This window comes from Psittacula echo (assembly GCF_963264785.1).
Source record: "Psittacula echo genome assembly, chromosome: 2".
NCBI lineage: Eukaryota > Metazoa > Chordata > Aves > Psittaciformes > Psittacidae > Psittacula > Psittacula echo.
The window spans coordinates 142,272,784-142,299,890 of record NC_137737.1 but is presented as its reverse complement, the minus strand read 5'-3'; the positions used below and the strand labels follow the sequence as shown (position 1 = coordinate 142,299,890).

Here is a 27,107-nt window from a genome sequence, read left to right as displayed (position 1 = left end):
AATGCTCTGCAGCCTGCTTGCTAGATATGTACTGGCAACGTAAGGTAGCCTAAGAGAGGAGCCTCATGGATTCGGGCTGAATTCAACAGAAATAGAATCATAGAATCATAGAATAGTTAGGGTTGGAAAGGACCTTAAGATCATCTAGTTCCAACCCCCCTACCATGGGCAAAATACTTTGCTCCTATCCCATAACCAGAGGATGCAAATCTGGAGAGTAAAGAATCCAGCAAAGAGGAGGAGATGGGAAAGAATCTGAGAAATAGACAGTTATGGCTTCTTCCTGTTGTTTGGCTCTTCAGACAGAAAAAACACGTATAGGGATATTTGGGTCCCAATTAATGGCTTTGTTAGCAGACTGCAATAGGTAAAGCTGCTTCACTGACTGGTTTCTAGTGTCTTTTAAAATCTGACACCCAACGGACATGTCTACAGTGATGCAGTGAGAGGTTCCAAAGCTGGTGCTGTGCAAGATAGCTCACTATCAACATAATGTCGTGTACAAGTTAGTTACCCCTGCTGAGAGACAGGATTTTTTAGATCTGGCTCAGTCCTGCGCAGGCCATGAGGTACTATGTTTGTGATAAAGAACTGTGGTTTGCTGTATGGATGCATAGCTCGTGAGTGCTAACTTGGGGAACTCATTCTCTTGTGGGGTTTATTCCTGTTAAATAACTATCACAAGGCTCAAAGAAATTCTGGACAGGGACACTGCTCAATTCATAAATGCCACAGTTTCCAGTACTCTGCTGTAGACCAGATTTAATTTAATTAACTTTCACTAGCTGGCTACAGGAGTCAAGGGGGAATGCCAATAGGGAGTAGGTGAAGGAAATCCCCCCAGCTGCTTTCACTTCAAGTTGCTGCCAGTGTTAGAACTGGGCTGGGGTCAGCTGCACTGTTTGTAAGGATGTGCTTTGGAAATCCTTCATAGAGAGTTTCATGTCTATATCTTTACATGTCATGAGCAGCGCAGGAAGAGGGGAATGGGGGAAAAGATCTGCTTCTTTTTGCTATTGTTGCTTGGTTTTGCTTGCTTGTGTGGTATTTTATTACAGCTTTCTGAAATAATTTGAGATAATTTTACCTCAGATTGGAAAGCTTGGTCTGACTCCCATCGTTCTCTTTGCTTTGCTCCTCAGAGGTGAAAGAAAAGAACTTACTCTTGAACAGTTTGAATCTCAGGTTCATTTTGAAGAAATTCAAACATGACTGTAGATGATGTTTGGAAAAGGTGTGAGAACATGAGCAGAGAATAAGACCAATAGAAAGCAAGAACTGCTCGTTGAACAGGGCAGTCCTTCTGTGCACTGATTTTTATATGGTGTTATAGCCTCACATTAAAAATGGGTAGATTTGATAATTTTCTGGGCATAGTCTTAATAATGAATTAGCCTAAAATGAGTAGTAACATGTAAAATAGCAATGCAATACCACAGAGGTAAACAAGTACCTGTGTCAGTATAACATTCTGCACCAAATGATCAAGCATAAAAGCAGTATTAGTTGGGATAGACACAGTACCGCACCAATGTTTGGTTCCCAAATGGGCTCCTTTTATGCAATAAATCTTCTCCCTTAAGAGTATTTATTTGTGTTTCTAAATTGGCATGGCTTAGATTCTGAAAAAGCCCCAAAAGTAAAGTGTCTTCCACTGAATTAGAATCCTCTAGATTAGAGTCATCTTTGCCATTTAATTTGAGAGTTTATCAGTTTATGTTTCTTCATAGAGTGTGAATCAGGAAGAAGGCTATTTGAGTTCAAATAAAGGCTGAGTTTATACAGCTTTGAGTATCACCTCCAAGTTTGACACTTTAATCTTGTGTCATACACACCTATTTAGTGCATATAAATACTGCAGGCACAGTAGCAAACTGTTAGCTCGTCTTTTAAGGCTATTCTTTTGAGATGTTTGAGATATGAACAGCTTGGCTGTTCATATATTTGTGCATTTTAAGCCTTTTTACCCAAATTATAATTTATTGGTTTCCCATGAGCATTCCTTGGCATTCTTAGCTAATCAGTCACTTAAGTCTGATGACTTCTGTGAACCTGGTACCAAGCCAAACTGCTGGAGAGCGGAGAATCATGCAGGTATCTAGTTGCAAAGAACCACTGCAGTAGGACACCAGTGAGAGCAGGTGCTTTACAGCATGTCAGATTTGTTAAGAACTTTGTTTAGGAAGTTCAAACAAGGGGCATGACTTTCAAGCACCCATGTTTGAATTGCACTATAATGTTTCACAAAAATCACAGGTATTTCGAATAGCATTGATATCCCATGATAACACTGTGGCACACATTAGAGTGAGCTCCTGGTGAAAATGACAGCCAGCTGTTAAATCATGCTGTTTCTCAGATACAAATGTGAACATCTTGAATGGATTGCCAGCTCTTCCTATACAAAGAGTTCAGCACAGTAGAAAGAGTACTGTAAAAACTGTCAAATGTTTTCTCTTAATTCATTGCTTTTAAAGTTGCACAATGAAACCTTAGCTGTTGACTAGATGCAAATGCCAAGCAGCTTTGATCAGATGGAGCGTAGCTGTCTCGAAGCTAGATTGCATTTAGTTTTAATGCTATAGTATCTTCAATACTGAAAAAAGTGCCACATTTATCTGCCAGTTGAAATGACAAATGCCTAAAGGGTTCCTAAAATGAAGATAGGTAAAAACTACCACAAAGATGGTTGAATTCCAGCTTTATCCTTTTGCTCGTAATTTATGGACCAGATTATTTTGTTACCTCCTCATTTACCATCTGTTCCTTATAATATCTAAAGTAGAAGAAACAACTTTTGTGAGGCCTAGTAAAGAAAACCCACAATTTGGCTGAATATAGAGAATAAATTTTAAGCATTGCAAAAGATTGTACAGGAGAGACGCACTAAAAATCAGTGCACAACTCTGCCAGATAGCGCTAGGAATGATATACAAGTAGGATTATTTGGGTATATTTACAACAGAAGAAAAGAGATTGTATTTGATAACTGATGGCTGAAGAAATTTCTGGACCATAAAAACTCCACAGATAAAAAACATCTACTGAGCAAGTCCTGTGTCAGGCTTCAAATCATTGCTCTGGTTAGGAAACTAGAATAGCTGATGGAAGATTTCTAGCTTAAAGAAAGTACTGTAACAGAACACAGGGAGATAAGTCTGTAAGAAAAAGCAAGTTGGCTTTAAGATCATTTCAGACTCTGTCAGTTTTATAAGCTGTAATACTGACATTCTGATGTAATGGTCAGAATCAATTTTTCATAATCATTGAAGGTGATTAAACATATATTTTCTGCAGGACTTATGGATATATGCTATCAGCTGTAATTCACATCACTCAGTACATGATTATTCTGCCACCAAACTTTCTTAATCAGCTCTGCAGCCCAATGCCAGCTTGAGCGTAGGCTGCAGTAGTACCTCTTGAGAGCAGGGGAAGCCAGTGGAACATGAGTCCTAAACACAGAAATGGAAAAATCCTGGGAGATAAGGTTCATTTTATTCTTGCCGCTGTGGCGAGGAAAAAAAGAGGGATTTATAATTTCTGCTGAACTCAGTAATAGAGGTGGCCTAAAAACCAGTGAAGTGTTTCGTAAGAAGTTTTATAACATGCTGAATATTTCTTTCAACTGGAGTGGTTTTATTAAAGAAGTAATTGTCCTTCAAGTTTCAAGCTTTAAAAAAAGTTGATTCATATGTCTTTTCCAGAATTATGTTTTCTGGGTGGAGTATGTTGTGAAAGAATAATGTGTTACTTTCTCTTATTTTTCTTCCAACCATCTGAATTATTTGTTCAGGATGTTAAAAAGAACTCCATTTTTTGGGAGGGGAACTTCCCCTCATCCCCCTTTTTATTACAGTGTCATAGTCTTACAGTATCTCAGACTGTGACTCAAGCTTATAAAGCATTTGCATCCTAGTTCTTTGGGTGTGATCCTTATCTGGAGTAGGTCAGTGTTCTATAGATGTGTTCCTATTGGTCTTTTATAGCGTTGATGAGCATGAGCTTCTTCATGGTTATTGCTGAAAGTCAGAATTTCTGCCGAAGCTAGTAAAGTTTCATTGATTGATTGGTTTAAATGAGAAGCAAATCTGGCTCTTTTGTAGTTGCTACTTGTTCCACAAAATATTAGGATTTCAGAACTTAAAAGTGAACTGAAAATAGGAGCCAGAGTATAACTACAGTCCTCTTCACTTCATGGAACAGTGATGGAACCTCTCTCTAATTGAGAGAAGATTGTCCTAATAAAAAATAAAGAAGAAATGATTAAAAAGATAAAAAAAAAAAAGGGGGGGGGTGGAAGAAAGATGCACTTTTCCCAACCAGCTGAGTGTAGAATGAAAATTCAAATGGTGTTGCTGGACTTGGAGTTGCAACTGGTTGCATCAGTGCATACACTTCAAAGCTGGGAGCAACATGTTGCAAAAGAACCACTTAATTTTTATTTATTTATGTATTTTTTAACAGTTGTCCAAGTCAGCGTCTCCATATCATCTTTCAGGGCTATTAAAACAAGGTGTAGATCTATTGATAGGGCTGTGATTTATTTTTCTGTGTGAACCAAAATGTAATCTAATTACACAGTCAACTGTGTAAACTCTCTGTAACTGTTCAGTATGTGGTTAAGACATCATGTCAGGTCACTAGCAATTGATTTTTTTGTCTACCTTTTTACCACTTATGCTGATTTTTGTACTGATTTTATTCTAAGACAGTAGTAAAGAAGAGAACAGGGAAAGGCCTTTCTACTGAGAAGAGAGTGATGTGGAAACTTTGGGCTTCTCCCTGAATCAAAAATGGCACATTTTGGAAAGACACATTTTCAGGAAGTGTCTGATACTCTGATAACTTTCAGCATGGCAATGCTTTATCTGCAAAAGGAAAGAAAGGTACAGATACCTGAAATCTGTAAGAGTATTCATCTCCTGTGGACACTTGGAGAAGGTTCAAGGTTCCTCCTTCAGCAGAACTCTTTTAACTGTAAAGTTACTATGCATCACTTGCAGGAACTCTTATAAAAGGGCTTTACCTATTACTTGCTAAAATGATTCAGTGAAGAAAGTAGTGTAGTAATTAGGGCATTGAGAGCTCCCTGTATTGTTTTCTCACATGATTTTCATCACCAGTTTTCTGATTTCTTAAAGCTAAGCTGCTGGAGCCACCACGTAACAGTTTTCATGTTTTAGCTATTTTTCAAGTCTTTTGTTAGCTGCAGGCAAGAATCTGAAAACATAGACACCCTGAATAATTCAACACCATAAATTAAATATAAAACACTGGAATTTAATTATTGCTTTAAAATCTAGTGGTTTTGAATTTTACTTGTGACTGGCTCATGATTAACTTGGTTGTCAAATGTGTACCCAGCATCCAACCCCAAAAGGAATGTATTTAAAGGTTCTGATTTAGAGTTTTCAGTGTTTGCTAAAATGCTGTGCCTCAGTTATTAATACGAAAATTCTGATATATTTTAGTATGAAAATATTTGGCATATAATTTCTGAAGAAGAGAATGTTGTTGTGTAGGGCTATACATTTGCTGTATTTCCAAAGAGCTTGCTTTCATGGTATTTACATAAAACCTAGTCAGCAGCAAAAAATCAAGTGTTATTAGTGAAGGAGTATTTCAATGCAATGATCTAACATGCTAATTTGAGAAGATAAGAATTCATATTCTAGTTTAGGCTCTGAAAAATGAACTAATGCAAAGCATTGTGACCTAGCAAAATAATAGCTTTTAATTTACTTCCTTGGTTCCTGTCAGCAGTTTCATTTGTGTTGAATAGGTATAATTGTGTGTCCTCAAAGAGATTGCACTAAACCCAGTTATGATATAGGCAGACTTTCCAAATCCTTTATTAAGCTCAGCAATTTCCTGCTGCAGATAAAAATACTTCAGCTTTTGGTTTTATTTGCATTCTGCTGGTAAAAAGTAGCTTTCTTTTAAAAATGTGTCACTTGTGATCCTCAAAGTTGAGTTGACTGAAGGTTTCCTATTTACATTAGTATTCATGTGAATATGGTGTTTAGCTGAGCCAAATTTAAAGTAAAAAAGCACATTTTGAAAGGCAGTTGACTGATAGTGATGCCACCGTGCTACCACATGCATTAGATTTTAAAAGCCAGCGTTTTCTGATTGTTTAACAGTCCAGAGGAATTGCATTGGGAAAGTATGGGAGGTTTCAAGCCTAAGCCATTTTAGATTAAATGAAGTGATAATGGTTACTGCCATTAGCCACATGACTCAGAGAACTCAGAGAAAAATTGTTTATGCTTGGCAGAAGTTAATACTAAACAAGCTCCATAATGTCATTTTTGCTAACAAACATATTTTCCCATTAAAAAGGAACTAAAATGTACTATGGTGTTCTTACAGTTCTGAAGGTAAGTGCAAGAGGTACTTTTCTAATTTGGAAGTTTTGGGGTGTTATTTTGCAAAACTTAAAAAAATTAATAATCAGATCTAGATCTTCCTTACCTGAAGATTCATACAGTGTTTATTACAGCCTAGCTTTATTTCAGTGGAAAAATAGCAGGAAATTATTTAATCATGTATATTATGTTAAAATTTGGAAACATTCTTGCTTGAGTTACTGTAGCTCAAGAGCCAACATTTATTATTCTGTTTTGATTTTTATAACTCTCATTCTATTTGGCTAAGATACGGAAACCTAGATTTTGTGTGTGCTTAATTTTTTTCCAAATAGGCTTGACATCCCTCATGCTTTTCATTTATACCTAAAGGTTACCATGTTATCCCCAACAGCTAATGCTCCACGTTGGAAAGATTGGGATAATAGTTGTTTGTTTATATATAATACAAATATTAATATGTTTGCATATACACATAGAAATAAATTGTTTGTAGGCTTCCAGACTTGCCAGTATTTGCTAAATCCAGAAGATAATTGCATCTAGAATAATTTGAGTCTTTAGTTATTGGTACTTCTTTTAAATACACAAATGTAGTTACATGTTTTTTCAAAACTTTGTTCAACAATTGCAGGTCCTCCTGAGTGCTGAGCACTTTTGAACATTTGCTGAAGTGTGTTCTTTCAGAATGATGAGTGTGTTTCAAGAAATTTTTCATCTTTTTTCAAAATGCCTTGCTGACTTGTAGTTGCACTTGTTGTTCTGAATCCCTTGTTGTTGTGAAAATGTCCATCATAAAGTTACTCTTTTCTGCCCAAAGTAATGGTATTGTAGAGCATACTATAGGTTTTTCGTAGTGTTATATTTCTTTATGCTAAAATTCAAGACTGTAAAATGCTAGATTATTAATGGTCAGGAGCAGTGACCTAATCTGTGAAATATTTGTGGCTACGTTGCAGTTACATGTCTCATCCCAAATGGAGCAAAATAATCTAGTGGTCATATTTGCTGAACACTCCTCAGGGACCCCCACCACCACCCCCAACTTGGATTTAGAAATTGAGTTTGAAACACTTTAGTAATAAAACTTTTTTTTTTATTATGTTATTTTGCACTATTCTTGGAATTGTCTGGTATCAATAAAAATATAGTCAATTTATTTTCAAGTATTTAAAACCTTATGTTTACAAGATCTAAATCAAGGGATGCAATAATGAAATGAAGAATGAGAGTCAGGCATTTCTTCAATATAGCTACCTGTGAATTACTTATTAGTTTGGAATAATGGTAGCACAGTGTGTCTCTGAATACAGTCTGGATATTAACTCACATCCCTAGAATCCTACCCATGACCTCAAGAATATTTAGCTTTCTATATCATTGCAGAAATTCTTAACCATTATTTAATTTATCTTACCCTTAAAAAGGGATGTAAAATCTCTCCTTGAAACCATGCCATAGGAACTGATTTTGCTGTTTCCAGTGCTGGCTAAAAGTAGGAATTGCAGAAGCATATGAAAATATTCAAATTGTGATGAATGGATTGTGTTTTGTTTTGCATTATTATATTGCTATTGTACTGTGTATAATTGTGTTACTTGATATACAGCTCTTTTTCTAAATGTCAAATTGTGGCTAGTAAATAAACTTAAAACTCCTTTTCACGCTTACTACATACTACATTAAATGATTTTCAATGACATAATGGAGTTTGGAGAGGAGACATAGCTGTTGTGCACACTGCATTTTTTGTTGTGACGTTTCTACTTCTGGGGTGTTTTTTATTTTATTTTATTTTACTTTGTTCTCCAATGTAGACACAAAAAAATATTTTTTTCTTTTTTTTAAGTCATTTGAGGAAAAAAAGAAGACTGATAATATTTCATAATATTTGTCCTGGGTTCAGCAGTAGCAGTCATTTTTCTCCTTCTTAGTAGCTGGTGCAGTGCTGTGTTTTTGACTTTCAGTCTGGGAACAGCGCTGCTAACACTGATGTTTTTAGTTGCTGCTCAGTAATGTTTACTCTGACCAAGGACTTTCTGAGTCTCATGCTCTGCCAGGGAGAAGGGGAATCCGGGAGGAAGCGGAGACAGGACACCTGACCCAAACTAGCCAAAGAGGTATTCCATACCACAGCACGTCATGCCCAGTATATAAACTGGGGGCAGTTACCCGGAAGTGCTAGATCACTGCTTGGGTCAGGCTGGGTATTGGTCGGCGGGTGGTGAGCGGTTGTATTCTCTTCCCTTGTTATTTCCCTTATCATTATTATTATTGGTGGCAGCAGCAGTGGTTTGTGTTATACCTTAGTTACTGGACTGTTCTTATCTCAACCTATGGGAGTTACATTCTTTTGATTCTCCTTCCCATCCCTCCGGGAGCTGGGAGGAGGAAGAGGGGGGAGTGAGCAAGCAGCTGCGTGATTCTGGGTTGTGGGCTGGCCTTAAACCACGAAAATATTCCATTCAAATCTTATGCTTGTCAGTCCTGTATTGAGATGAGATTTGATATTCTTGTTTGATGGAGTGACTGCACTCAGGATGTTTGTACAAAAGTAGATCCACTCTTGTGCACGTGCTTGCATAGTGCATATTGAAAATCACACCAAACACTGGCACATCTTGCCCAGAGAGGCTATGGAGCCTCCTGCCTTGGCAATAGGTAGTCAAGAGCCACTGGGACGTAGTCTACATGGTCCTGCTCAAGCAGGAGAGCTTAAACCAGATGACCTCCAGAGGTTCTTTCCAACTTCAATCATTCTCTGATATGCATAGTTTGATTTCAAAATAGGATTTGAAGTAACCATAAATAATTATACTATTTATCTTTAAAAGCAAGAATGATGCCAGCAACGTGTGCCTTTGTGCTATATACCTTAGAACACCACATGTTTTAGTCCAGATATGGACATTGCCATACTGGGAAGGGCAATTTCTATGGCTAGATGAGTGATGGGAAACTGTACACCTCACTGGAACACTGAGGATGATTGTGGAGAAAATTTCTGAAACCCTTGGCGTGCTATGGAAATAAAAAATTAATGACAACTTAACTAAGATATAGTAATGCCAGCAAAATATCTGCAGTTTGTTTGATGTGTTTGAAGGTAGAACATAATTCTTTGTTTCACTGTACATGTTCTTTCCTTAAAGCTGAGACACTAGCACCATTTTTGTCTCTTGTACTATCCTAAAATACTTCCCCTATTCTCCTGTCAGTATTTTGATCACTGTCTCTCTGCTACACTAATAATCGTCATCATCAATATAAGTGACTGTAGAAACTAAAAAGTTTCCTTCTGCCTTGAAATGTCAATATTAAAGTCTGAAATCCATTAGCCACTTGTTCTTTCGTTTCTGAGTCACCCTGCATCTTAACCTTCTCAAAATAAAATTAACAACTGAAAGTCTGCAGTTTTGGTGATTGTGGCAGGAGCATTGGCAGGAAGGCATTGTGCTTAAAGTATTCTTTCAAATGCTTATTGAACTCACCACCATCTTCTGTATGTAGTTTCTTACTGCAAAAAGTCAGATGATTTGGCTGCATTATATTCAGCTACACATCTGCAACTATTAGGATTTGCATTAGGACAATAGTTGGCTGAGCAAGCTTTCTTCAACACAGTTTATTAACAGGCACCTTTCTCTTTTCTGGCCCCATATAAGCACAGGAAAACAATTTTCTGTTTCCTTTCCCAAAGATGATATAGCTTTTGCTTCAGAGTGTTGTCTGATGTAGTTATAAGAGAGGGAATGTTAATCAGTCATTTTATCAGGAATTTGTTTCTCCATATCTTTTGTGACTACCATTCTGGACCAGTCTTTTGAAACTGTGAATAATTTGAACCCATATGCAGAAATACTCGTCACTTTTTCTATAGTACTAAACCTAGGGACTCTTCATCAGGGATTGTAGTGATAGGACAAGGGTAATAGGCTTAAACTTAAACCAAACCATTCTATGATTCTGTGGTTAGGATCATAAAGTGGCAAAGAAGTTACTAAGTGGCAGGAGGGCAGTGGGGCTTTTGCTTCTACCAGAAAATACATTCCCCAGCAAAAACCTTCTTTGCAAGACTTTCCACCACATTAAGTGCCTCATTATGACCATGTACGTGCCAGGGCTGATGCGTGGTAGTGAAGTTTTTTGTTAAGGGAAGCATAGAGTTTTGTCCTACTGTTGAACTGTTTACTGGCATGTTAGTTTTGGGCTACAGTTACAGTAGTGGTGTTGGTGGATTCTTGGTTGATTCAGAGCAGCCACTTTCATGTTTTCGTATTCTCATGCTACGAGCTGACTATCTTAGCCTGTAGCGTTAATGCACATAGGTTTTTAAGGATCTGTGAAATTTGATGGTCAGCGCATTGTACGTGACTTATGGCCAGCATGGAATGAACAAAATTCTGCTAGCAATAGTAACTTCTATCTGATCTGTTGTTTGAAAGCTCAGTTATGTCCCTAAGCATTAATTCTTGCATGTAAGAAGGGAATAAATAATTTCTTCAAAGATGACCATATTTTCATTTCTGGATGAAATTTCTGAACAGAATCACTTATCGAAACAATGCTTTGAGAAATTATGAGATTGGGCCAGTGAAGTTCTTCACTATATAAATTGTGGATTGAAATCAATCCCATCTATTATAATTTAGACAAGAAAAACCCTATCTTCCCAGTTTGTAACGTACTGTATTGTTCAGTGTTAGCTTTAGCTTCTGTTCTTGGCCTGTTCACTGATCTGCAGCCCATTACAGTGGTGCCTGTTAGAGCAAATGCTGTGAAAGTTTTGCTAGTTTTTCTATGATAAACCATGTTTTCCAGGAATTCATACTTAAGCATTAAAAAATCCCTCGGAGTTGAGACTTGGCATGGAAAGTCTTGATTCACAACGATTTCGCTCCTGTATTTATCCAGATTTTCAAAAATTAATCAGTCATCTAATTTATTAAGTTGGAGGTATTTCAAAATAATGTATTGTTTCAAGATCATAGAATTGTATTTGTTGGAAACAAATAATATTATGATCGCTTAATCTAAATAGACACATTTCCTGACAATGAATAATTGCTTTATTGCTGTTACCTCACAAATCACTCTTAAATGCTTCTGTGTGTTTTTTCTGTTGGGTAGATCCATGCAGAAACTGCAGTAGTTTAAACTGGTCGCATTATTTTTGGTATTCTACAAATATTCAAATAGCTAAGCTGTTTTTCTTTGAAAAGCTAACTGTGTATCAATGAAAATTCAATGAAAATTTAACTGTATAAACTCTAACTTATGATATCAATATTACATACTAATGTACATTTTAAAACTTTTTTTGCCCAATATTTTATAGTTGGCAGTATTTTTCCATTTAGTTAATTAAGAGTATTACTATTACTGCACATTGTGAATGTTCATCACAGAGAAATGAGTCTATCTACTTTGTGACTCTTACCTAGGATGTTTCCATAGTTGTGATAGAGACAAACTATAACACTGTTGAGTTCTAACAAATAATCTATGTAATTGTGCAGATTTTAATTATCTGCATAATTAATATTATTAATAATTAATATAATAATATATTATTAATTAAAATAAGGTAAACCAGAGAGAAATGTTTATTCTGTATTACAAACATTTATTCTTGACTGCATATTAGTACTTTATATTTTTTTTTTGAATCAGGTTTGGGGAAAGAACTATTACTTGAAGTTTATTTACACAGAAAGTAACAACAGAAATCACATGTTCAAAGCCTGTATGCATGGAAAGAAGGTTAAAGAAGAATAACTGGATAGTGTTAGGGAGAAAGTAATTATTCGGCTACACAGAAGGGAACTGGAAGATGTTAAACATAACTGAAAGGAGAATAAATTCAAACAAGATTTTGAAAGGAATCTGCTAAAGCCAGCAAATTACAAGAAGAAAATGCTACCTTCCAATCTCAGTTAGAAGGGAAGTGGCTGTAATAGTGGATTAATTGTCTCAGTAGAGAAAATAAACAATTGAGTGGATACTGGTAACTAATTTCATCAGGATGTCACACCCCAAATGATCCAGTTGTCACCCCCTATTAATCTTATAGGACAGTTTAAATCAACACATGGAATAGATTGCAATGGAGGCACTGGCCAAGAAATGAGTACTTGCTAACATAATGAAATAATTAACATTCAGTAGAGATCAACTATACTTCAATGTGAGAAGCTGATAATCACTTAGCTTAGCTTGGTTCAAACAAGTAGTTCCTTTCAACATTCAAAAAAGTGTCAGCCAATTCAACTATGTTGCCAAAGTTTATACATTTGTGTCCATGAGTTTTACCTTTTTTCCCAATTCTCTCCCTCATCCCTTAGGAGCGAGCCAGGGCTCTGTGGTGTTCAGCTGCCTACTGGATGAAACCATAGCAACTTGAATGGGTTTTAGGACCATCTATTCCAGCCCAGGGGCTTATCACATAAATACCTAAAATCGGAATTGTAAAAAATATCCAGTTTGAAAAAGAGCTGCAAATTTGAAATCAGTGAGGTCCAAAGGGTCTGGGTAGATGTTTCTTTTATCATCTTTTGATCTTCTGCAAAGAATGTACAGACAGGAGTGTGCCATTCTTGGGAGAAGTACTAGTTGGCACAAGTCAGAAGTATGCCAGGAAACCTGGTAGTGTTTCAAGGCACTATTCAAACCTGTGCTCTGGCTCTTTGTATTTTATTAATGAGATATAGCCCTTGCAGCTGGCCACAAGTTTAGCAAGGTCTGTGGTTTGTGCTACTGTACCCACAGTACCATACAGTCAGATGGACTATGACTGCCAGCTTCAATATCTACTGGTGGAAATACCTCTGTCCCACAAAGAATTGTTAACATCAGGCACTTGTAAGCAAAAAATAAATAGATCTTGAACAATTTCAGTTATGCAATGACTTTATTACTGTTACCAAATAACGAAGCCAAGATCTCATACCCATCGTGAGATGGGTATGATGATGTGGAGCAGGAATAGCACATAACATTTATATTTTTCATATGGTTAATTAAACCCATAGAATCATTCTGTACATACTAAGCTTTTATTGGTATTAGACTAAAGAATTTCTTTTTTGAAAGAAAAAAACCCAACCCAACAAAAAACCTGATAATTACTTCTCTCTGTGCTTCCAATCAACAGTCTTTGATGTACATCTGTTTTTTAAGTACAACTGTAACTTCCAGTCAGGAAAAGCCTTTTATGGCAAGTAGTCTTCAAGCTACATGCTGTGTTTGTTTTACATATTCTTTTTCCTTTTCTCCTTAAGAAAGCACCCACACATTTTTCTTCAACTTTATCAGTGAATACATACTTTAAAACTTTTATGCAGGAAGAAACTTTAGTTTTCAAGTTAATTTAGACTTATTGTTTAAACTGATGGTGGAGATTTTAGTGATGTCTTTCTTGCAGATGTGTATCAGGATAAGAAGACAACCTAATTTGTCCACTACACATGTAATATTAGATATCATGTTATACTGCTTCTTCCATCATGTGATGCCAAGGCTGTATCCAGCTGCTGCGTAGATGAAGGGGGAAAGACAGCCCTCGTGGGCTAAGACCATCTGCAGTAACAGGCTGGTATAAGAGAGATGCTGCAGAGCATTCATTCCCTAGCAAATCAGTGTCACCTCTGGGAGGGGAAAAAGTATGTTTATTGTTCTTCAGGTCATATGTGAAAAGTCATTTCCTTTTGGATTAGTATTTACAGCTGTAGAGATGAAGCTAAAAGAGCCATCACCGAAATCATGGCCAGGACTAACTACCAGACTCAAAAATGTTCAGACTTGGGACTTTTGCAGATTTATAAAGTTTTATCTTCACAGCATATAAAACCAAAGCACAAAGCTGCTGAATGTCTAGGAAAAAGTGGTAATGGTCTTAATATAGTTCTGTAAGCATTGCTATTTTTTTTCAGTCAATTATACATATATATATTATTTTTTTCCCCAAATAAATAATCTGAGGATAAAGGTAAACAATACTCTAGACCAAAAGAAAAATTCAGGCTGCTTTGTAAAGTGATCCCACTCAATTGAAGAGGTACAGAACAAGGAATGTATACCTGTAGGATGAGGAATGACATCTAAAAAGCAGAGTTTCTCAGGACAAGTTATGTGAGTCCACTACAATGTAGAAAGAAAATTTGCAAATGTAATTCTTGGCTATATAACTTTGTTAATAAGGAAAAAGCACAATAAATCAATGTTATCCTATGTATGAGAAGAACTCTGACATCCAGTCTGAGACCTATGTTTTATAGAAGATATTGGATCAGACAGTTCAGATGGAAACTGCAGATAAGAGTCAAAAACTTCATCTGAAGACTACAGAATAACTTTAAAGAAAGGTGCACTGAGACTGCCATATGTTTAACTTCTCAGAAAGATGGACAAGCAAAGATTGATCTACAATGCATGAAGAGAATTGTCTGCTTTAGAACAGAAAGGCTCAATGAGAAATACTAACTGGATATTAAAATTTAAGTTAGGAATTGGGCAGACATTTCTGCCAGTGGAATGATTAACTGCTGGGAAAATTACCAGAGGAAGTGATGGATCCTCTGTCTCCTCTTGCCTTCAGATCTAGACCAGGTTTATTTCTCCAACAAGTTAGTAGCCTAAGCAGCAGAGAATAATGTTTTATTTCTATTGTATTTCTACATATGTATTTCATACATATATATATGCATTTCATACATATAATTGTATGTAGGAGATCTCACTAGAGGTTTATTGACCCCTACTTCTCGCTTGCAATCACTGTATCATCTTCAGTTTTAAGGAATAAAACATGTTTTCAATTATATTAATATAAAGTGTAAGTATTCTTAGAGACATGCATTATCTAATTTTACTATCTTGGATTTATTATTTAATCTATAAACTTTGAAAAAGAATACCAGTTTGAGAAAATCTTGATGCAGTTAGCTTTGGATAACTGCTTCAGCTGGCTTCAAGGCAATCAAGACACTTTACGTTATTAAGTCTAATAATAAACTTCAAGAAATCACAGGTTACTTGCCTTCTGGTTTGTCATTACTATGATCCCATGTGCATCTGCAGTAAAATTTAATATAGGATACATTATATCTGATGCAGACTTGAATTTATTAGGAAATGCTGTAGAGCATAACTTAAAGAAAGTACAGCGTAAATTGCTTGTTTCTGCATGAATTTCCATTTTAAATAATTATAACTTTGAAACCACTTCATTTGTTGTCTTCAAATGTGACTTTTTCACTTCAAAAATCTCCAAGCATGCTAGGCTGAATTTTCTGCTTTTGGCTGTTTAAGACTATATTCTGATTAATATTAAAGAGAAAAATTGCCAATCAATAACTGAATATCTCCAATACCGAAAGCAAATAAATTAAATATTTTGCAGCCCATTCACTGAAACCCATGAACTATTGTATTTTTAAAGCAAAATTATTTTTCCATGGAACAAAAAATAATGAGTGATATGCACCCATTTAGTGCCTGGGGGCAAGAGGCGGGGGGGAAGGTAGGTGTCCCTGTGGTCTGGTTATGAGTTGGTTTGGAGAAAGCCAAAAAGAAATACTTTAAACTCAGTTTATCTTAGGTCCTTGGTCCTGATTTACTGATATTTCCTCCTGTCTTCAACCAGCTCATGTTTAAGCCTTAATTGCCTGTTGGTCAGAAAAATTTAGTTAACACTTCAGAGCAACATCAGGACATTTAAGGAGCTGCTTCTCGGGGGTGTTGTGGGGATGGGGGTGCAAAGTTTTTCTTGTGTCAAGCATTATGCAGAGTTGAATGAAACATTGCTAAAACACTCAGAAAAAAAGTCCATGAGGAAGTTTGAAGAAAATTCATTTGGTAGTTTTAGAATAATGGTGACTGTTTTTACAGTTTCATGGTCCAGAGTTCAAGATGTGTGTGTGCCAGAATCATGGCCAGGCTTGGAGCCAGAGTACAGCAAAGCTCTAGGTGTGTGGTACATGAAAATGAAAATAGGGTTAATGGTACTTCTTTCTGAAGTAAAACAGACAAAACTACAAAGAGCTGATGGTCATACAACTTGCTTTTCTTGCATGTTCCAGGCCAAGTCTTATAGGCAGCTTGAAACAGTTGGTATCTGATATTTTAGTCTGAATAGGTCTCCTTTAAAACCAAAGTTACACACTGTGCTGATGACACATGGTAGTTGTGTACCTGTTTGAATACCAGCTTTGGGATAGGGAGGAAATTATGTTTTTCCCTGAAGAGTAGAAACTCACCTTTTAATCCAGCTGTTCCTTTCTACTGCTCTCTCCATGGCATGTTTGCAGTGGAGAAAAAAATAGCTTTAACATCCTGGGAGAGCTGTGCTGCCACTTCCTGCAGAGGCAGTGGACAGGCTCAGGCACAGCTTGAGGACCATCATCCTGTTGTCTCTTAGCTTCCTTACAGAACTCCTTGTGCACTCCTTTTCCAAAGATAACAGCAGAGCTTCAAAAGCTGGTCCAGATCATAGTTAACAGAAGCCAGTTGGGTGATTTTACATTCCTTATTTCATCTTAAAGTAGACTTCATATAAACAGCAGACTTCCAAAAAAGTTCAATGGGCCATAAAGCTGTTTCTACAATTCTGACAGTGGTTTGATGATACAAGTGCACAAACAGAAGGTTTACCTTGCTAAAGTGTCCTATTGAGTACTGTATGTATCTATTTTTCATAAATAGCTGTGCCGTATTAATCTTAATATTGATGAAAAACTGTTGTGAGACTATTAGGAAACAAATAAGATTTAGGATGAGAAGTGCCCTCTCTCCAGCTTCTGATAGTGAATAAATGTCCTGTAGCTACTATATGAAATGGCACTGAGTGGTTACAGCCTGGCATGCATATAGGTATTAAGTCCTCATAGGCAGTCTTGGGAAAGTGCTTCTCTTTAAGCCAGCAAGAAAGCTACTGTAATACATTTATGGATAAAGCCATGTAACTCAGGACATCTTTTAAATCCTGACTGGCCACAGCACAAAGACAGTGACTGTCTCTATAGTTGCTAACTAAATGTCTGGCATTGTTAATTGCTCTCCTCAGAGCTCCCACGCCAGGGACATACCTGCAGGAGCAGCAATGGCCTGTGCTGTTTCCCACGAAAGGCAGGGGCTCCCCCAGGTGAAAATATGACCGATTCTCTAATACTGTTTAATTTAGTAATGCAGGGGCTCTGGAGAAGTCTGTGGCCATAGTGTGTAGGTGAGATGTACAGGTAAAGGGAAGTCTGGAAAGCTAAGTTTCGATCATTAGGCATAAAGACTGTGTTGCCCTCCATCAGCAGAAGCGAAATGTCAGAAAAGGTAATATTCTAACTAGAAGACCAAGACAGTGACTCCATCATGACCAGAGCACAAATAACAGAAGCTATAATGGATGGAGTGCAGTTCTGATTCTGGGTTTGGTGAAGAAAACAAGTGTGTGTGCTTCATCACACTGTATGAGAAAAATTTCACAGGAGAAGGGAAAAGTGTGCAGTATACACCAAAGTAGTTATGAATAAACAGAGACTAACCTGACCAAACTTAGGTAGGCAGTGTGAATACCTTCTGTTTCAGCACCTTGAGTATAAACCAAATGAATAACAGTGAGCAATGCAAGTGCAGCTGTTATTCTGGTACACCATTCCTGATGCACATGCTGAGGGTAATCAACTTGCATCATATTATTAGAAATAATCCATTCATCTTCACTTTCAGTTGCTATTCAGTAGGAGAGTTCCTGCTGGATTGTACTTTATTCCTTTGTCAGGTGTTCACTTTCGCCTCTTTTCTTACTGAACTTCAGTAATATTACCTGTGCAGTATTTGAAGAGAGGCAGAAGTGATAATTGAAACTATATTTTAAGCTATTTCAGTTAAAAAAAAAAAAAAAAAAAGAGAGAAAAAGGTCCTAAAACAAAATTGTTCCTCAGTTCTTAACCAGAATCCCTAAGGGGAATTTAAAAAGACAAATCCTTTACAATAGTAGGAATAAATAATGTTTTACAGAAGAAAAAAATCTCTATAAATAAATAAACTACAGAGTGTTATGTCTCTCTCTGTAAGAAACCCGCGAACAAAATGCAATTTCTAGAATGAAATTAAACCTTGCAGGTGCTACAAATAAATACTGTCTCAATAGAATTTATTTTCTATTCCCTATATAATGAGATAAAAATAAAATTAATTAAACTGTCTAGAAAAAGGAGAAATGGAAGAAAAATAAAGAATATGGTTTGAAAACTGGACAGAGGGAGTTTTAAGTCAGATTAATGTCCAGTCAATCCTAGAGAATTTCAAAGCCAATTAGTTCTTTGCTGTTATTGTTGCCCATAGAGTTAAAACATATTTACACATGTATGTGAGCTTTTGACTATAAATATTTTTGTATTATTTTGAAATTTGCTTTGCATTGCACTGTGAAAGAGGAAAATAAACAAACCCAGACTTTTCACTGGAAATATTTTGTTTGGCTCTGCTTGCAAAGCATCTGATCTGACACTGTGTTGACTAAGATAAGAAGAGTGAGTACCCTGCATGCAACTGATATTCATATCTTCTGAATTCTGAGCTAATTCTACATTAGATGATAAACATTTTGACTGCAATGGAGACCCACCTGTTTTTACACCAGTATGACTGAAAGTATAATGGGACCCAACGTCTTAATATCTATACTGTTCAGGTAAATGTAGGTCTTCTATCTGAGTTTTCTGAGTGTTCCCGTGTCAACTTGAATTTGCTAGTTTTCCTTTAGTGTCCTTTCTCCCTCTTTCTTCTCTGTGTCCATATGTATGAATATTTTTTGTACTTATTATATTAATTAATGAATAGAATAGCTTATGTTCTAGCAGAATAATGAGTACTACATATTCTTTGCAATGATGGAAATGGAAGCCAGTTTTCAGTTAATATCTCACTGCCATCTACTGTATACATTGGAAAACTGCACTGTGGGAAATGCATTGCATTTCAGTAATGTAAGATGACTCTTTTTGCCCAGTGAATTTGCCCTAAAGTTGATGAAAAAGTCCACTGAACCCTCAATAGGCTATGACATGTAAATTCCATTCTTTGTGGAGGAATCAGAATTTCTTAAACAGATGACAATGTCTGATGATACTCAGTATTTTCCAGAAGGAAAGAACATCAGATTTTAGTATTGCTTAGTTAGTTTGTATTCAGGCCAGGTGAAAACTAGATGTGTACTTTGAGTGAAAAAGAGTACCTCACTTTGCTTATTCTTGCCGTAAATAGTAAAGCCTTTAATTTCTTAGTGGATGTGTCAAAGCAAAAAAAGCCAGTGACGTTAAGATTCAGAAACTTGAGATAATTTGATATTTCTGTTAGTTGAGGGGGTATTCTTTGATTCTTTTAACTCAGCTTTAGTCTCAGTAGCTGATGTCTAGTGTATACAAACATCAAGTAAACACAATGTTATTGGTTGTTTGAGATATAATAATTTACCCAGAGATGTGAATTTATTAAATTGAAAATAAAGTATCAGGATTCTGGGCCTCAGAAACTGAATATGGTATCATGCAGGTTAGTTTTGCACTACCAGTGCTTTTGCAATGATTTGTATAGAAATTACAAAGTTTACTAAAGACAGAAATTTCCCTGATTTTCATCAGGAAAGCTGACATCAAATAGACAAGAACGTGTCAGACTGCATTTACATAAGGCAACTCATTTTCTTAGTCTATTATTAATTTCAGTAGGCTGAGAATACATATAATTTGTACCATTAGCTGTTAGTATTGCACCAAAAAGTACAAAAGAAGACCAGTAAACATGCAAACTGCAGCACTTCAAAGCTTTCATTTGCTTCTTCATATCAGTTGTGAGAAAGTCTGTAATTATGGCATGCTTTTTTTTCCTATTTTTATTCAGTAATTGTTCTAAGATCTCATTTGCTCAACATTATTCAACCTTTGCAAATGAAGAAGGAATGATAAAATAATTCATTAGTTTTCTATGATCTCTGTTGTTACTGTGTTTCAGTGCTTTGCAAACATTAATTAACCCACCTTTACAACTTCTGGTATTTTAGGAGTTGAAATGGTATTGTGGGCAGCTCTGATGTACTCTATGTGATTATACCATCACTTCTGCTGTCTTCAGAGGCAAAAATGTGTTCGCCGAACTTCTTCAAATGGTATCAGAAATTTACCCAGGAAAACGAGGAACTGGTTTCTGACACTTGGCCCTTTCTGTCGCATCTCCTCAACCTTATTATGTCTTTGCCAGTGTCACCATCCAAGTCCCAATGTCTTTCACTCCCTGTCAATGTTATTTTACTATGGCCGATTTCCCCCAAGTCACATTCCTCCTGTAGCTAACTTTCAGTCCTAATTTAATGGTGTTAAAAAATTCCATGCAAACTAACCCAGGAAAGCTGTGGTAACATTGGCAGAGATGCCCACAGCATGATGTTTTCTAAGTTACTAAAGCTCTTTGCATCCTCTTCCTGTGGGCCACTTGTCAGTGCTGGTTTGTAAATCATGCTTTGGGAAGAAGTTGACTTTGTAGAACTGGGGAACTTTTTTCTTTCATTGAGTGTGTGTTCATAAGATCTCTGAGCAATTTGTACATTTCTCTAGAAGTTTCAGTATCCAAAATTTTTAACCTGACTGAAAGCCCCAGGAAATGAATTACTTCTGGGGAGTAATTTCTGGATTGAATCTTTTGTTTGGTTGGTTGTTGGATTTTTTTGCAGTCACTGTTTGTGTGTAGTTTGATGTGTGGTGTAAATGGGGAGTAAATAATGAGGCCTCTGTGGGTCTGAGTAGGACAGAAACTGTCCTGCCAGAGAGGGCTCCTCCAGCAGCTTACATCTGCCATCTTTCTCCTGAGTTGGTCTAACTAGTTAATCATTTAGTATCTCTGTCATCTTTCCAGTGCTATCATTAGTTCCCTGGTGTCTCCCATCCTTCAGTGATGTGATTTGAGTGTAATAGCTTTTTTATTTTACTATGCAGATGGGACTCTGCCACATGCGGGGCCTGTGATAGAACTGCAGCTGCAAACTGATGTACAAGTGTACAACACTTAGCTCCTAAAAGGACAAATGAAAGGGAAGAAAATATTAAAAGGTGTATTTAGCAAGGAGCCATGCCATTATCCCAGGAACCATGGTGCCTTCACTGCTTGCAGTGAAAGTTCTGCATATGAAAATCCAGGGAAGGGGCAGGACATCTAAGCCCCATTATTCAGTAATCATCACTAGAAGAGAAAAATGCTTTAAGTAAAGAAGGGAGTATTAAACATTCTGATGTCTCTAAGGTAACTATTTGTGTGTAAGAACACCTAAAATTTCTGAGGTAATTGCAGTATGAAATAAAGATGCGAGTAGTTTTTGCCTTTTTTTCCTGAGTGAAATGTTTTAAATTTAAATCCTTGCTGCCCTCGTGTGGATGTATACTGTGTTTTCTCCATCTGCTGAAATTTGCAACAGATAGATTTTGTTAGAAAAGCAGTATATACAGCAGTGTTTATACAGCAGGTGAAGGACAGTTCAGATTCTGAACTGGTGCTGTCAGTCTGAGCCAAGGTTCTCAAGCAATGTAGCTGGGAGTCCCTGTGAATACATTTGCTGCATTTTAGTTCTGGATAACCAGGAGTGCCTTGAGTGTTAGGAATCTGCTGCCCAAGCTCTGTCTGGAGAAAGCTGCCTTTGCATCTGACAGAAGGTGATGAAGGCTCCTTCTGAACCAGGTAATGCATATCCTGAATGGACCAGGTGGATCCATCCAGAAGGAGCATGCAGTATTTCCGAACACATTCATACTCAGGGTACAAGACAACCATCAAACTGAGCCCAAGTCTCTAATATAGCAGCACACAGCAGCTGTAGGAGCAACCCTGGTCAGATGGTACAAAAACAACAAAAAAGGAAGAATAATAATCCAGCAAGAGCCAAGTTAAATAATTACTTTTGTAGCTGTTACTCTTGTCTACAGACAATTGCTGTGTATATTATCATGATGTTTTTTCAGGAGTTCATGTTGGAACTGCATTATTACCTATATGTTACCATACCATTACCTATATGTAATCATACCCTCAAGAACTTGTGGTACATTGTTCAATAATGAGAAGATTTCATAGCATACCGTATTAGTTGCCCACCCACCTATCAGAACTGAGTGATCCAAACAAAAGTTTAATGAATAACTGTAAAGATACCAAAATGTGGTAAGTTACTTAGAAAATTAGGACTAACTCATTGGTAATTTCTGAAGCAAATAGGAAAATTGAATTTTATAATATTGCAATAAAGGGTTTGAATGAATGGCTTTGCCAGTCTTGCTTATGTAATGTAACCTGTGCAGAAATATGAGGTACAGAGTGATAAATAAGCTTTTAAGGTTTTTATCTGCTGGATAATTGAACACTGAATCCAGCTAAGTTTCAGGTCTTTCTTAGGCCCTATACATTACAATGTATGCACACAACTTTACAGCGTGTCAGAGTCCTGCTGCTTCCTATGGAGAGAAGGGCTTGGGGTCAAGGCTCTTGCTCTCTGGAGCATTGCGCATGTTGAGGTATGGAGGAGGCCATGCAAGGCTCCCTGCAGATGAGATTCTCCACACCCAGCCCATGGCACAGAGCAGAGGAAGCTGTTGCCATCTCATCCCCAGGGCAGCGTCTCCTCCATTGCCTGTTCTCACCTCACTGTCCTCCAGCTGTGGAGCTGGGAGAGTTTGGCTCCCAGATCCTCTCTGAGAATCAGCTTTCTCTGTCACAAACATCTTGCTCTTCAAAAGACGTCTGTAGCAAGATATTCAGAAGTTACTTCTGTTCGCTGTGCTTCTGCTGACAAAATAAGCACTGTAATTGAAATCTGTATTTAATTAAAATTCTCAGGAGTATGGACTTCAGCAGCATACTTTGAACTCTTTAATCTTTATAGTCACTTTTTTCTTGGTAATCTCTAATCTCTGATGCATTCTAGTAACAATATAGGAACCAATGGTTAGCCAAGAAATACCTTTTATATTCAGTTTTCTGGTTAAAATAACAGTTGGAATTTAGGACTCAGCCTCGCCAGCCATCTGGATTTTCTCTGTGTGGTTTAATATTGTCCTGAAAATAATGAAACTTATTCTGTACAACAGGGGAGTTGCAAATATAGTGAGCAGCCAAAATACTCACAAGAGAACAATTTACCAGATATCAACAGCTTGGTGGTACTGCCTCAGGTTACTACTCCATGGCATGTGTAAAGAAGGTAATTTGTCTTTGGTGTGCCTTGGGACAAAAGCAGGTACAGCGACAATTGCTGCACAGCAGCAAAAGCACCATAATGTGTTCATAGCACAATGACATGTCAAATCGCTGAGATCTAGTCCAGTTCATGTCTATTTTAACGATATTGTATGGGGTTTTGGCTATTTGATTTGATGCTTGTGTTACAGAAGCTATTTTGTAAAGCCTAGAAAAAGATACCTAGTGGGTTGTGGGCCATTTTATTTGTTCATCTCAAAGTTTTTAAGGAAAAATAATAGGATTTTTCACTGCCTCAAACTTACAGGAAGCACTTACTGTAGTTCTCTGGAGGAGGTTGTAGAGAAAACTACATGGGGCACTGACTGGAGTTTGTACAGTGAAAAACCTCGGAAAGTAAGATCATTGAGCAAACCTCCAGTAAAGCTCTGATTGATTCTGCTGGTCTTCTGCGAATCAATAGGCCAGCAGCATTGGTCACTCATTTCAAATTTTTTCTCCTCATCTACTCCTTTCTCAGTAAGTATTTTGAAGTTTTGGGTTAAAAAAAAGGGATATTTAAACTGCAAGTTAGAATTCAGTGTTGAATTATACATTCATCCCAGTTCTCTGCCTTACAATGTCCCGAATAGTAGAATCATGTAAGAAAAAAAAAAAAAAAAAAAAAAAAAAAAAAAAAAAAAAAAAAAAAGAGAGAAAATAATGGAAATCTCTATAATTCAAACCATCTTGTTGTAATGCTATTTTGTGTCAAGTATTCCTTCCTTCTGACCTCATTATGTATCCCTAGTTACTAGATACAGTGTTACTAAAGAGTTTTAACTTAAAAGCTGCTTTGATTGATGATTGGTTGGACTGGGGTTTTACTGTGTAGGATTAACTAGATTTAAAAATGGCAAAATGCCATAGTAGCATTAATTCCAGACTTTAATGAGAAGCAGAAGTAAACTCCAAGGACCCTTATGATTTTAATGTGGACTAAACTCATGTGCTCATTACCTTAATGTCCTGTCCTATTTTATATACAAGTATTCTGTTAATTCCTAGCAAATTGTAGCCTGGATGGCATATTACAGATATATAAACTGAAATATATTACCCTATATTTTTATTTAATCATAATTTTCGGTACTTTTAGAATCTGATTTATTCAGTACTATTATCAAATAGAGATAAATGCTTCATGCTGGTTTGGGCCTTTTTAATTAAGAAACAATATGGAAGTAAGAGAAAGCTAGTCTGGCAAGCATTTCCCCCAGTTAATAATGTACTGAAAATGCAGATGAAAAATGCATTTTCACATTTTTATGTTGTCTGCTACTTGAATTTCCTTTCACTGTCTTCTTATGTTCATCTTAAACTCCTGGAAATTTATGAAGTTAGCAGCTCTAGAGATTCATAATCTTATTTTTTTTACCATTGATCACATATTTCAATGTATGGTACTGCCAAGAAAACTCACACTGTTCTCACTCCAGACAGCATTCAGTTATCTCCTTAAATCCTAATAGACTTGCTAGTATTTAAGCATATACTTAAAAGGTAATGCATTACTGAATAAGGGCCTTTGTATTTCGCATTTCTTCGATTTTCAAAAGATGTGGATTTATTATTGAAACTGGACAGAAAGAAAACATTTCCCATCCCAGGAGCCTGAGAATTTTTTTCCCTGCATTGTTCCTGTTTTCCCAATTTTGGTTATTTTTCAGCGAACTTCCAATAGTGAGAAGTGTGTAAGGAAATTTTTGTTTCCACACAGTAATATGCTGTGAGAATTAGGCAGAGCGCACTAAGAAGCAGTAACAACAGTTATTCGCAGAGGCAGCACTATTTCAGCCAAAGCATGTAGGATGACATCCAACCAAATATGTGGTCTGTAATGCCTGATTTCTTATTGAAATCACGGATGTATTGGACTTGACTTAAATAGGATTACTCATTCAAGCAAGTTTACGCAAGGATCTGAGGCACATATCCAGCTTTTAGTGAGTTAGGAGTCTATGTACTTGCTTGGCTCCGGGCCCAAGGCACTTGCATAACGTTGCTTGCGTGAGTTACTCTGACGAAAGTGAGACCTACATCAACATGATTACTCATACCAGTGAAATCTGCCTGTAGAAAAGTGATGACAGTTGGGGATTCTGCTTCCTCTTGTATCACCTTGAAAACTTCTGTTTTCACAGATGATCGAAGCTCATTAGCCAGGATTACCTTTGCAGTCCCCATCGATAATATCTATGCCACTGTGTTTTTCACCTACAGTCTAATGTCCTTTCTGTATTCTTTACTTAGTTGTCTCATTGATACTGTTTGCTTTTCCTTTTCTTTAGGGAGAAGGCCAACAAAAACAAAGGACAAGAAAAAGAAGAAAAAGAACTTAATGGAAAGAGCTCAGAAGCAGCACAGCATCTTTTTAGCAACAGATAAAACAAGCCAGTAAAGACTTGATTTTCTTTAATATATTTTTTTGCAAAGCGCACAAAAGCTGCTATATGCTCCTGCCCATGGATGCACTACGATTCAGCTGCTTTGACAGTATTGGTGGCAAATACCTTGTGAAAAAGTATAAAAAGTCCACAAGCTTCTTTGATTTATTTATATATTTTTTATTTTATTTTTTCTTGTCATTTTTGACCTGAAGACTTCAAGGTCAGGAGCGCACTGAGTTGAATCAGTGGAAGTGGTGCTGAAGGGCATCAAAGATTTTGTCCTGGGTGGCTGGTCAACATGTTGACACGAAACAGAAGCAGGAAAGAAACCTATGTATCACCATTAGGCGGACTTGTGCATATTTAAATAAAAAAGGAAGGAAGTCTTGAAGGTGTAGGTACTATTGCATTTATGGCCCTTGTTTTCTATATTTGAACATTTCAAGAGTAAATAGATATGACTTACCTACTTAGTGTTAATGTACACTGTTCTCAGCACCTGCTACCTTGAAACAGTTGTATAATAAAACTGCTTTAACACAACATAACATGGGAATTACTGCTTAGACTTACAGAAGCACAACAGACTCTATGTGTACATATTACTCTCTCTACCTATAAATGAACATATTTACTGTACATCTATGCATTTTTATGTATAATACTTTATACGTGTTTAAAGTTATGTCCTGTTGGTTCTAGTAATATACTTTAAAATAATCCAGTAAATGTTTACTTTTACTATGTTTTAAGTATCTTCTCATATTTCTCAAGAGTTACAAACTGGATTTTCTTTCTAATTTGTAAAGCACATTCAGATGGCTAAACTACCTTGTAGTGACCCTCTCAATGGAGTGTCATCTCTGAAGTAGACGTGCCAGACTAGTAAACAGCAAACTTCCTGAAAAGAGGTTGTAGACAGGTGGGGGTTGGTCTCTTTCACCAGGCAGCAACTGACAGAGCGAGAGGACACAGTCTCAAACTGTGCCAAGGAAGGTACAGGTTGGATATTAGGAAGAAATTTTTCACAGAAAGAATAATAAAATATTGGAACGGTCTGCCCAGGGTGGTGGTGGAG

The 27,107-nt window shown here is 36.7% G+C and overlaps 1 protein-coding gene across 2 annotated transcripts in view; it reads left to right on the top strand.

The window, feature by feature from the left end:
• The window catches only part of RSPO2 (R-spondin 2), a gene marked incomplete at both ends in the record, with an annotated part of 109,867 nt that extends 83,827 nt beyond the window's left edge, over positions 1–26,040 (top strand). For both annotated transcript variants that reach the window (XM_080610478.1, XM_080610477.1), the window contains one exon: positions 25,931–26,040. In XM_080610478.1, the coding sequence (XP_080466604.1) occupies positions 25,931–26,040 (110 nt within the window). The remainder of the gene's footprint in view (positions 1–25,930) is intronic.
• Positions 26,041–27,107: the final 1,067 nt, after the last annotated feature.